Source organism: Gopherus evgoodei, chromosome 8 (assembly GCF_007399415.2).
Source record: "Gopherus evgoodei ecotype Sinaloan lineage chromosome 8, rGopEvg1_v1.p, whole genome shotgun sequence".
NCBI lineage: Eukaryota > Metazoa > Chordata > Testudines > Testudinidae > Gopherus > Gopherus evgoodei.
In genome coordinates this window covers 46270366-46282533 of record NC_044329.1, presented here as the reverse complement: position 1 = coordinate 46282533, position 12168 = coordinate 46270366, and the positions used below count along the sequence as shown (strand labels likewise).

The 12168-nt window shown below is 59.9% G+C and overlaps 1 protein-coding gene across 2 annotated transcripts; it reads left to right on the top strand.

The window, feature by feature from the left end:
* The first annotated feature begins 892 nt into the window (after positions 1–892).
* On the top strand, positions 893–11929 carry PHGDH (phosphoglycerate dehydrogenase). Of its 2 annotated transcripts, none has more exons than XM_030573326.1 (12): positions 893–1141; positions 1985–2151; positions 3445–3510; positions 4472–4526; positions 4630–4728; positions 5619–5751; positions 6304–6452; positions 7364–7516; positions 7923–8055; positions 9825–9952; positions 10511–10739; positions 11588–11929. In XM_030573326.1, the coding sequence occupies exons 1-12, from the start codon at positions 1004–1006 to the stop codon at positions 11740–11742; spliced, it is 1605 nt and encodes a 534-aa protein (XP_030429186.1). In that variant the 5' UTR covers positions 893–1003; the 3' UTR covers positions 11743–11929. The 2 variants fall into 2 exon arrangements, with proteins under 2 accessions (XP_030429186.1, XP_030429187.1); XM_030573327.1 differs by having other exon boundaries at positions 894–1141; positions 2000–2151.
* The last annotated feature ends 239 nt before the right edge of the window (positions 11930–12168 follow it).

Genomic DNA, 12168 nt, shown 5'->3' with positions numbered 1-12168 from the left:
TAACAGCGTGCTTTGCCTCATATCACGGCAAAAGTGATTGGGAGGAACATTGGTTCCTAATCCAGAGGGACCCTGATCTCAGCTACACCCATGTACTGCTGGAGGGACACTGGTGACCTCAGTAGAGTGACTCCAGATTTACCCCCGAGTCACCGAGGACAGAATCTGGCCCTGGTTGCCAACTGTCAGATGCTTTCCCATCTCTTGAGCAGTTTTCTAACTCACTTTGCAAGAACGGGCAAGCAATGGGTGTATGGCACTTGGAAGCAGTAGGAGTTGGCTAGTGTGAAGCTACACACCCACCCCAATGAGCTTTGCATAAGCCCAAATCCTGCCAGGACCTGAACCCCAGCAGCCTCCAGGGGCTGGTTTTCAGCCAGAGGAACCAAGTCCCAGAAGCCTTCAGTGAGACTGAGAGTAATAACACTCCTAGCATAGTGCTAGTCTCACAGCCCTTCCACAGGAGGCTCTCTCTACAGACACAGGATGTGTAGGCCCCTGCCTGGGAGGGAGACATTATTAAACCCAATTTGCAGACAGACCGAGGCCTGGGGGAGCTGACCTGAGCTGCTGGCCAAGTCCCCCTTCCTCCCTTAGCCTGCAGAGGCAGACTGTCCCCAGAGGGCAGCCCATCTCCAGGGGAAGGGCCCCTCCTGCGCCATGCCCTTCCCCATTTAAGGAGACAGCGTGTTGGTCCTGCTGTGCAGGGAAGCCTCAGCCCAGGTGCAGGGCAGGCTCTTGAGCGCTCTTACAGATCCCCTACCGCCCGCTCTCCGGCCGCGCCGGGATGATGTGACAGCTGCTTGCAGGGCAGCGCAGCCCCGCCTGCTGAGCTGGGGGAGGCAGGGGAGGGGGTACTGCGGGGCGGGGAGAGTGACAGCCTGGGGCGGGGCTAGGCGGGATTAGGGAGATCTGCTGAGCTGAACACGCAGCCCCCGAATTGCTAAACGTGCAGCCGCCAGTGTCTGGCTGGCCGCAGCTCTCCGCAGCCGCTACGCTCGCCATGGCCTTCGCCACACTGAGCAAGGTGCTGCTCAGCGACAACCTGGACCCCTGCTGCAAGCAGCTGCTGCAGGCCGGCGGCATCCAGGTGCTGGACAAGCCCAACCTGAGCCGGGAGCAGCTGCTGGCGGAGATCCAGGTGCGGGGAGCAGGGATAGGGGCTGCCGGGGAGCTGCCTTGCTCGGTGGGGTGCAGGCTGGGCAGAGGGCGCGGGCTGCTCCCGGGTGCCAGCCAGCCCGTGCCCAGCACAGCCCCCCCCCCCCCCCCAGTCCTGGCTGGCTCGGGCTCCGTGCAGCGCTCCCCGCCCCGCGCCTGATGCAACAGTCGCGTGTGTTTGCGCGGGGACTCGAGGGCTGGGCCAGGGGTGCCACGGGCAGGAGCTGGGGCGATCGTCCTGCCAAGGGCTGCAGGGACGGGGTCGGGTCCAGCCTCTGCTGAGGAGCCCTGCCACCCCCCCGCACTGCCCCAGCCAGAGTCCCCCGGAGCCAGTGGGCCCCTCAGCTCCCGTGCCCAGGATTGGGGCTAGGCATGCTCAGCTGGCAGGGGTGGGGAGAGGGGCTCCAGGAGAGAGGCAGGGCCCCAGCTTGGGGCAGAGCAGAGGCTTTGGTGTGACCAGGGGCAGGAGGAACAGGGGCTCCTACAGTCAGGACAGCCAAGGCTCCCCACTGTTGGGACGAGTGGGTCTGTGCCTCTAGGGCAGCAAACTCCTGGGGTGAGGGAGTCAGAGTCAGACTGGAGCCATTGCTGAAACCTCACCCAGGGACAGGGTAGATTCTCTGTCACTTTGCACCTGGCTTGGGGCATCTCTGTCTGAACCCCCAGTTCTGGGCTGGAACACCTGGGGTGGCTCCCACACCAGCTGTACTGGGGTCAGGCTGGCTAGGGGCCCTTCTGGCCTTAAGACCCACAGCAGAGGGCGGGGGGAGCAGTGGTTTATGGAAGCTGGGGAAGGGCTCTGGCCTCCTCATCCCATCCGCTCCGGCACTCACCCTTTCAGGACTGTGATGGGCTCATCGTCCGCTCAGCGACCAAAGTGACCGCAGATGTCATCCAGGCTGCCAAGAAGCTGCAGGTGATCGGGCGGGCGGGCACCGGCGTCGACAATGTGGACGTGGAGGCAGCTACAAGAAAGGGCATCCTGGTTATGAAGTAAGAGCAGTCTGACTCCAGGACAGAGCTGCCTCTTCCCACACAATGGCTGTTCTGGCCCTGGCAGCATGTGTCCAGTTTCTGCAGGGTCAGGGCACATGCGTGTCTGAGGTCAGCACTTGTATGCATCGGGGCAGGGGGAGCATCTGAGCAGATCCAGGGTTGTGGCCATGATGTGTGGGCAGATGTGCGGGCATGTGGTACCCCTCCTGCCACTCCTTTACTCAGAAAAGGCTCCAGGGAATAGACAGGAGTTGAAATGGTTCCATTCCCATTCTCTCTGAGCTGGTCTTGCGGGATTCTTATAGTAGGGGAGCTCGTGGGGGGCACAGGGCTCTGGGTTGGGTCCCAGAGGTTTAGCAGCGCATCTGGAGCTGATGGCGCTCCTGGATGTTCCTCCTAGAGCCGCAAAACATTTTTTTGTTCTTAGTTTTCTGCTGAAAAAATGCAGTTTTTGGGTCAAATTCAGCAAATCAATTCAGGCAGAAATTGAGTGAAACTTTGAAAACGTTTTGCTTTGACTTTTGCAGTGAAGCCTTTTGACTTTCTGTTTTGAAACAACTTCTGAAATCCAGCTGAACTTGGTTGAAAAGCAAAAGTTAAAAAACTTGAAAATTAAATGACGAATTCATTTTTGAGTCAAACAAAATGTTTTGTTCTGGGTTTTTCATGTTGGCCACCAAACTGACAGATTGGTTATTCACTCAGCTCATGCTCCAGCCCCACGCCACTGCTCTGATGGGCCACTTGGAGGCGCGGGCAGTGAAGAGATTGTGCAGGCCCCCAAGAACCGATCCCAGCTGCAGAACGTATGCAATGGGACACGGGAACAGAATGAGATGCTGTTGGGGAAACACAGCTACCATGGGGATGGGGGGGGTTAGAATCAACCCAACCCAGCTGTTCAGCAGGAGGGAGAATGTGGGGGGCCGCACGGGTGGAAGAGACTGGTGCAGCAGCTACATGTTGCAGGCTGATGTGACAGCAGCAGACAGAGCCAGCGAAGCGTTGAGTTCCGTGCCCGGAGGCCCCTGCCATGGAGTGACAGTATAGTCAGTGCAGCCAGTTCAGAACCATCATGGCTAGGAATGTTAGCAAGTTGCATGCAGGCTGAGTGTCCACAAGCAGCACTGGTGGCCAGAGGCCATGCTCTCATGAGGAGGGGAGCCCGGCTTTCCCAAGCCCTGGGAAAGTGACTGCCAGAAGTACTCCCAGGCCTGCCCCATGGGGCCACCAGGGCTTCCCTGTCCCCAGTGTCTGTGCTAACACCAGTGTGCTCTGCTCTGCCCTCAGCACGCCCACTGGGAACAGCCTGAGCGCAGCGGAGCTCACCTGCGGGATGATCCTGAGCCTGGCCAGGTGAGCACATCTGCCCCCCCGGGGAGGGCGTTTGGGCAGCTGGTACACCCAAGCCCCTGTCACTGCTTGGGAATCTCAGGAATTGTCCACAGCCCAAGTGCTCCACACAGTGCACTGTGCTCTGCCACATGCTGCTTCGGCTCATCTGCACTCTGTCCCACCTACCCAGCATGTGCCTCCTCCCATTGGCCCCATCCCCCCTGCCCTCAGCATCCAGGTTGCACCCCACCACTACCCCAGAGCCTTGGACGTCCAGCTCTGACCTGCTCTAGGCACAAAGCCCAAGGCACCGGCTCTCCATCTCCTCCACTGATACATAAACCCTGTCTCCCCATCACCCCTGCCAACACAGAGCTTCCGAACCCACTGCCCCCAGCACAGGGCCTCGGATACCCAACTCCCACCCACTCCCTAGCACTGCCAATCACCCTGCACAGAGCACCAAACATCCAGCAGCCACTGGCTCCCCATCCCCAGCCATGTGGCTCTGAGCTCCTCACCCAGCAAAGAGCCACGAGACTCTGCCATTGATCCAGCCCCTACCTAGAGCCCTGGCTCCTGGCTGTCCCCTGCTCACCATCACTGCCACTGGCCCCCAACTCCAAGCTGCCTAGCCATGTGCCCAGTTCCTTCCACGGCCCGCGACTTCCACATACCAGCTAGGGCTGGATGAGAAGGAACAAAGCCACAGCCCTGTAACCCTGCGGAGCATGGACACTGGGCCATGTCGATGCCCACAAAGCACTCCTGCCCCGCTGCCCGCCCCTGGGGCTCATACGCTTTGCAGAGCACTGACCCCGCCGTGGGCATGCCCCATGCCGGGGGCACTGACACAAGGAGCCCCCCTACCAGGCACCGCAGCACCCTAGGGTGCTGGAAGCCCACGTGGGTTGGGGATGGTCCTGGGTGGCTCAGCCAGGGGCTGCAGGCTCTGCTGACCGCTAGGCTGTTGGTGTTTCAGGCAAATCCCCCAAGCAGCTGCCTCGATGAAGGAGGGGAAGTGGGACCGCAAGAAGGTAAGAGTCCGGTGCCATCACCTTGGCAGTGCTGGGTGGGAGGGAGGGAGTGATGGGCTGCCCTGGAGCCAATGGTCACAGCCCTGTCTACATTCTTCTCTAGTTCATGGGAATGGAGCTTCACGGGAAAACCCTGGGCATCCTGGGCCTGGGCCGCATTGGGAGAGAAGTGGCCCTCAGGATGCAGGCCTTCGGGATGAAGGTAAGGGAGGGAGCAGGAAAGGGAAAGCATTAAACTGCCCAGGGGCTTGGTTGGGTTGGTGAGGTGCAGGGAAGGTCATGACCGGAGGGGGCAAGCAAGGGTTAACGTGCCCCATGCTGCTCCTCCAGTACACACGGAGTGGGGAGGAGGGGATTAATTCTCCCTCCAGCCAGGGGAAAGGAGGAGAAAGGGTTAATCTGCTTCTCCATGCCACTGCAGCCCTTGTGGGTGCTAAGGAGGGGCCTGCCCTGTCTGTACCTACCCGGAGCCTCTCTGGGGACATGGGCATCTCTTGTGCCGCAGACTGGTGTGACTACGGAACTGTGCCCAGCCAGGAAAGGCAACGGGGGAAGCTCCCCTTAACTCTGCCCCTCACACTCCTACGCCACAGCACAGCCAGGGAGGCATGGGCAGCTGGGAAGATAGAGACTTACCCTGTTAGCCAGCAGTGTACGATGGGAAGGCCAGGAGCACAGTGCTGAGACTGCGGGGGAATCCCTGTGCCTGGGTGCCATGTGGATTCCCTGGCGAGAGCGAAGGGGCATTCGTTACTGCGCGGAGAGGGCGCTGCTTTGGGCAGCAAAGGCAGCCTCCTGCAAGTATGCAGCCATGGCTCAAGCAGGACTAGAGCCCAGCCAGCCGGGACAGGGCTCTGGATCTGCTCAGTGAGGAGTGCCGAGTTATGGCTGCCCCTTGCCCCCTGTGCATCGGTAGCTCTTCCCCCTTCCGCCCCCAGAGGGGCCTTCCTGCTGCACCTTGGGAAGGACAAGGGGGCCCATTATGACGGCTGCCCTACTGCCCAAGGTCCCCTCCCCCAGGGCTTGGGGGGCCTGTCACCCAAAGCTGAGGAGGCTAGCTCGGGCTGTGTGAGTGACTATGGCTGTGCTTAGACCATAGGGTACGATCCCATCATCACACCTGAGGACTCGGCTGCCTTCGGTGTGCAGCAGCTGCCCTTGGAGCAGATCTGGCCCCTGTGTGACTTCATCACGGTGCACACGCCGCTCCTGCCCTCCACCACAGGTAGGGGAGCGGGGCCCAGAGCAGCCACACCAGCCCCTGCCTCTCCTCTCTGGAGGCTGTGGGATTAACAGGCGCGGGGGCCGGAGGTGAAAAGAGGCCTAGGGGGAGAGTCAGATACAGCCCCATGCAGGACAAGCTGGGGGGCCCATAGCAGGAGATCTAGATAACTGTGGTCAGGGGCTGGCATGCCAGCAGAGCTATGCCGGGGGGGCAGCAGTCAGGGGGATGGTGCATTGGCAGAGCCATGCTGGGGAGGCAGGGCTAGAATGGCAGGGGCAGCAGTCAGGAAGGTGGCATGTTGACAGAGCCATGCCAGCCTAGTGCACAAGCTCCCATCCTTCTCCTGCCAATAGCAGAGCCCAGCCAGGGTGAAGGGGGGGTCCTGTCATGCTGACTGCGGGCTTGCAGCTAGGCCCTCCAAAGAGAACGCCCCAGCAGTGAGGGGAGACAGAGGCAGGGGGATGGGATCGCAGATTGTTGGGAGGAGAGCCAGGCTGGCTAGCTCGTTGGCAGGCTCTACTCCCCCTTCATCCCCCCACTCTCTCTCCCCAGGGTTACTGAACGACAGCACCTTTGCCAAGTGCCGGCAGGGTGTGCAGGTGGTGAACTGTGCCCGAGGGGGCATTGTGGATGAGGGAGCGCTGCTCCGGGCACTGCAGTCTGGCCAGTGTGGGGGGGCCGGCCTTGACGTCTTCACTGAGGTAGGTAAATGGGGCCCTGGGTGAAGGCGGGACCCAGAGCGTGTTCCCCCATGGAACTGCCACAGCAGATGGGGGGCCCTGGCCCCAAGCCAAGGCCTGCTGCCCTAGGACGGGGGTGGGCACAGAAACAGAGGGCCCATCCCAGCAGCAGGACCTCAGGCCTTGCCTGGGAGGCGCAGAGGAGCCTGCTCCTTGTTTTCACCACGTTGCTGCCCAGGGTGGGTCACTCCTGGTCCATGTAATGCTCTTGTAGCTCCTTGGGGGTAGCGGGTGCAGGGCCCTGGTTCGTTCACTGGCCGTGGGCTCCACTCCACCAGGGCTTGGGCCTCTGGGCCAGCTGCTGGGTTTGATATCAGGGTTTAGCTGCTTGGAGAACATTACATCCCAGCCCAGAGTGAGCAGCCACCCTCGCTGTCACCCTGAGCCCGAGGCCTGTTGGCCTGGTCTGACTCTGCTTCCCCCTACCCAGCTGTGATGCTCACTTCCCTGCCCCCTGGCAGTCTCCCCCACCATGCAGAGCCAGCCCCTGCGCTCATCTGCACTCAGCTCTGGGGAGGAGCTGGGACCCAGCCTTGCCAGGCCCTCAGAAATGACCCATCGGAACCTCTGTAACATTCCCAAACCAGCCTTAATTCTGCCCTCTGCATGGGAGTGAAGACTCCCCAACCCCGTGCAGGCCATAGGCACGGGACACCACCCCTAGTGCCAGGTGCTATGTCCCTGCTGTGCGCCAGCTGCACCATCCCCACCTGCATCAGCTGTTGGGACTGAAACACCATCCCAGCTGCTCAGCCAGCCCACAGGCCAGGAGCTGTGCCCACATCTCCACCATACTTGGCTGCAATGCCCCTTTGGGCAGGGCCACTCACCCGGAGGGCAGCTTGGGCTAACGGGACAGGCTGTGTCTGCAGGAGCCACCCCGGGACCGAACCCTGGTGAACCATCCCAATGTGATCAGCTGCCCCCACCTGGGCGCCAGCACCCGGGAAGCACAGAGTCGCTGTGGCAAAGAAATCGCCCTTCAGTTTGTGGACCTGGCCCAGGGGAAGGCGCTGGCTGGTGTGGTGAGTGAGGGGGCATGGGGAGGGACGCAGGCTGTGGGTGAGGATGGGCGCTGCCAGCGAGCAGACAGCCCAGCCAACTAAACATCTCATGCTACCTCAGGTCCTGCCTCTGCTCCAGGACTCAGAATGTGTGTGGCCTAGTTGGTAGAGCACTGGACTGGGACTCAGGAGACCTTGGTTCAATTTCTGGCTCTGCCAGCTGGCTGACCTTGGGCAAGTCACAGCCCTGCTGTGTGCCTCACTTTCCCCATCTGTACAATAGGGGTAATGCTATTGCCGTCCTCTGTAAAGTGCTGGCAGATCTCTGGATAAAAAGCACTTTACGGGAGCTAGCGAGTGGTGTTCTCCCCTCCCATCAGCCGACTGTGTATTCAGCCCCTTTTCCTCTTCCTCACTCTGCCCCCAGGTAAACAGCCAGGCTCTCGGCAGCGCCTTGGAACCTCAGACCAAGCCCTGGATCGCCCTGGCTAAAGCCCTGGGTGTGCTACTGCAGACATTGGCCAGCCCAGTGAAAGGAAGCGTGCAGGTCTCCACACTGGGTGAGCTCGCAAGGCTGGGCGGCTGAGAACCCAGCTCCTCGCACAGGGTGGGGCTCAGCTGGTGTACTGCAGGAGCTGGGCAGGCCGAATGCTGGCCCTGTGTCTCTGCCCCTGTGCTGACACAGCAGTGCTGCAGAGTGGGGGTGCTGTGCAGTGCCAAGGCTGCCCTGGGGGAGGCAGGACAAGGCATGTGGTAATTGAAGGTACGTCTGCACTGCATTGTGGTCCCGGGCTTGGCGTTTCCAAGTCCATCCTGCACTGTAAACCTGCATTAACACTTGCTGGAGCCAGGTCTCACCTGGCCATACTGCACTACACAGACCTCCTGGCTTGACCTGCGTCCGCACTGCAAAATGTTGGTTTTACAATGCAGTGTGTACATCCCCTAAGGGCCCAGGCCAGGGACAAACCAGCAATATTCTGGCTGCTCACCCCCGTCCCCCCTTTGAGGGGGAAGAGGAGAGCTGGCTGGAAACTTTCATCAGCTCATTTTGATGGGGAAAATGCCATTATTGTCTAAATTAAACACTAAAAAAATCACTTTCAGGAAGTTCTCACACGGGGAAAATTTTTTGTTTTGTAACATTTCCAAGTTTTGTTTGCTAACTTCAAACCTTTGAATGTTATTGGAGGGGGGTTTTGATCTCATGTACTGCTGCTATGGCCCCATTGTGAAATGATGTACAAATGTACCAATCAAAAACCCCATCCAGTAAAACTGGAAGAGGTTCGGAAGTCATGTCGTGAACCAATGCACAAACAAAACACTTCACATTCCCCAAACACTCTTCCCAAACCTGTTGGAAATTCACATTTCATGGGAAATGTTGAAAACATTTGTTTGTTTTCAGTCAGATTTGGAACAAAAATAAATTTAGAAACGTCAGACCTTCCCGCAAAATGGAAATTGCGAGTGTCCACCAGGTCTAGGGAGGAGCAGAGTGGGGCTTGGTGGGGGGCGGCTGGATCTGCCCTGGCTTCACACAGTGTGGTGAGGGAACTGCAGCAGGAAAGGGGAAACCAGGTTGGGGAATAATCTCCAGGAGAAATGGCAGACACCCACTTGCTTTGGGGTTATAAAACCAGGTTAGCCGAAGCTCTGCAACAGAGGCTCCCAAGCTGGGAGGCAGTGGAACGGGTGGACCCAGGGTGCTGGCTGCTCATTTACATTCGTTACTCTGCTCCTGTCACTTCTCCAGGGGAGCAGCTGCTGGAGCTGATGGGATGGGAGGCATAGGCACCAACTTTCCCCAGCGTTGGTGGGTGCTCTTGCCCCCCCGCCCTGCCCTGCCCTCATTCCAAGCCCTTCCCCAAAGTCCCTGCCCCAACTCTACCCCCTCCCTGCCCCATTGGACCCCTTCCCCAAATCCCTATCCAGGCTCTGCCTTCCCTGAGTGCGCTGCGTCCCCCTTCATTCCCCTCCTCCCTCCCAGCTGCACAAAACAGCTGTTCCGTGGTGCAAGCCCTGGGAGCTAGGGAGAAAAGCGAGCACGCAGCACGCTCAGGGGAGGAGGCAGAAGTGAGCTGAGCAGGGAGCTACTGCACCCACCAGTTTTTCTCCATGGGTGCTCCAGCCCCAGAGCACCCACAGAGTCGGCGCCTATAATGTAAGGTGATGGTGATGGGCAGGGTTGGGCTATGTGAGTGGGAGGGGAACTGGCCTTTGGCAGGAAGCAGTGGGAGGAGACTGACACAGGGTGGGGACCTACAGCGGCTGGGGCTGTGCTAGCATGTCTCTGTGTAACCCTCGTGGCTCCCTGCACCCCCAGGAGCACCTTTGGAGAAGGCCGGAAGTTACCTGAGCCCTGCCGTGGCTACTGGCCTGCTAGAAGGAGCAGCACAGAAGGATGTGAACCTGGTGAATGGGCTGCTGCTGGCCCAGGAGGCTGGGCTGAAGGTACGTGGCTCGCTTGGGACCCCAGTCACACACCCAGGAGTCAGTGCACATGGAGTCCCGTCCCTGGGTCATTTCACTGGGCCCACCTGGCATGAGGCAAACTCTCCACTGGCCTGTCTGCCAGCGCCAGAGCCCAGTTCTGTTTCATCACATCCCCTAGCAGACACTCCCTGTCCCTGCACTAGCAGGGCACCCCCCCTATCCCTTACACGTAGGCAGGGACACCTGGCATCTGCTGGATGGTCTCCTCCTGTAGGACCCCTAGAGGGGGCCCTGACAAGCCCCAGCCCATGGCTAGCACCAACTGGGTGTTCTCTGGCCTGCAGCCCCCACAGAAGGTGAGAGGGGAAGGATGGCCCAGTAGTTAGGGCTCCAGAGACCCAGGTTCAATTCCCTGCACTGCCACAGACTCCCTGGGAGACCATGGGCAAGTCACATTGCCTCCCTGTGTGTTGATTCCCAGCTGTACCCTGGGGATAGTTGTACCTCCCGGGGGGATAGAAGTACCATTGCTATGGCATGGGGTTGCTGAGCTGTCATCTCCTCTCTCCCCTTCAGGTCACGGCCACTCATAGCAATGTGGTGCCCGAGCTGTACAGCAGTGACAGCCTCCTGCAGATCACCTTGCAGGGGACCCCCTCCAGGCTAGTGGGCTCGGTCCAAGGCAGCACCCCCATCCTGCAGGAGCTCAACGGAGCCAACTTCAAGCAGCCAGTTCCTCTCACCGGCCATCTGCTGCTCTACAGAGCCAAAGCTGCCAACACCAGCACCCTGCCCACAGTGATTGGTGAGGAAAGAGTCCCCCAGCCTGCCCATGCCACCCCAGTCCATGAGTTACAGCTAGGCCCTGAATGTCCCACCTCACCAAGGGGAGGGCTGAGGTTCCACCCTGGCTGCTGCTGCTTCTCTGGGGCCAGCATTGTGCAGGCTGACTTAAGAGGCTGCAGGGCTCCAGGCAGCAGTCGGAGTTACCGGGGGGAGCGAGATCCCTAGTAGGGAGTCCTGGCTCAGACAAAGCCTCAGTCCTGAGAAGCAGGAAGGTAGGGGCTGCAGGTCCATGATCTGCCTGCACCAGTGATGGGTTCCCGGTCTCTTGGACCCCACGGTGCCCTCCTCATCCAGGGCACTTGGTTGGCAAGATACAGAGGAGAGGGTGCAGTGGGGGGATTGCAGGGGAGTTCCTGCAGTTGTTTGGGAATGGCAGGGGGAGGGTCAGGGGTTGTGAGAAGACTGCCTATGGATGTAACGAGGCCACGTGCCTCTGGCAGGCAATAGTTGCAGCAAGGGGTGGGGGAGCGATGGCGAAGGCAGAGGCTGGGTGTTGCTTTGCCATTAAATATCGCCTGCTCCTGAAACGGGTTTGACAGACGATGGGCCTGTCTGCAGCAGCCTGGGCTGCTTGGCCATGCTGGCTACAGGGCGGGCTGAGTTTTCCATTGATTGTGAGGGAAGGCCCAAGGGCTGTCAGCCTCAGAGCCACAAGGGACTGCTGCTCTCAGCCTCGTCCTGTCCCCACAGGGATGTTCAGTGGGGTGCTAAGTCGCGGCAGGGCAGAGCCAAGGGCTGTGTTGCAGCTGGGTGCCCTCGCCCCAGCAGGCGCACAGCATGAGTGCTCTGTGCTGTTCCCATCTGCAGGGCTGCTGGGGAAGGCTCAGGTACAGCTCCAGTCCTACCACAGCTCCTGTGCTGTGGCAGGAGAACAGTGGAGCATCTTGGGAATCTCTTCGGCGGTCGGGACCCTCGGTGACGTGAAACAGCATGTGACAGAGGTCTTCCAGCTCACGCTCTAGTCCTTTACAGTGAGCTCGCAGCTGCTTCCCAGGGGAGCTGTTCTCTCAGCAAAGCCAGGCCAGGTTCAAGAGCAGCATGCAACCTCTCCCCTGGCAGCACTGCCAGCCAGCAGGCTCAGCGGGGGCTGGGCACACCGTTGGTTGTCGTTAGGAAATCCAAGCACAGTCAATACAGCATTTGGGAGGAGAGCGTGTGCATGTGTCTTGTGTTCGGTGTCCCGCGGCGGCGCAGGGAGGGGAGAAGAGGGCACAGGGTATGTTTGGGATGAAGCAAGAGTTTGCCCACAGTGGGGAGAAAGTCTTTGCTCGCTCCGGTTCCCCTGGCAAAATCACAGGCAAGGTCTTTGCTCGCTCCTGTCCCCCTGGCAAGATCACTGTTGCCCATGGCGCAGGCCAGCACTTTACAGCCCTGCCTTGGCAGCACAG

Coding starts and splice junctions, on each gene's coding strand:
- PHGDH (XM_030573326.1), top strand. CDS start 1,004: ATGGCCTTCGCCACACTGAGCAAGGTGCTGCTCAGCGACAACCTGGAC. Junction 4,729..5,618: donor TGCAGGCCTTCGGGATGAAG/GTAAGGGAGGGA, acceptor GGCTGTGCTTAG/ACCATAGGGTACGATCCCAT. Junction 9,953..10,510: donor CCCAGGAGGCTGGGCTGAAG/GTACGTGGCTCG, acceptor TCTCCCCTTCAG/GTCACGGCCACTCATAGCAA.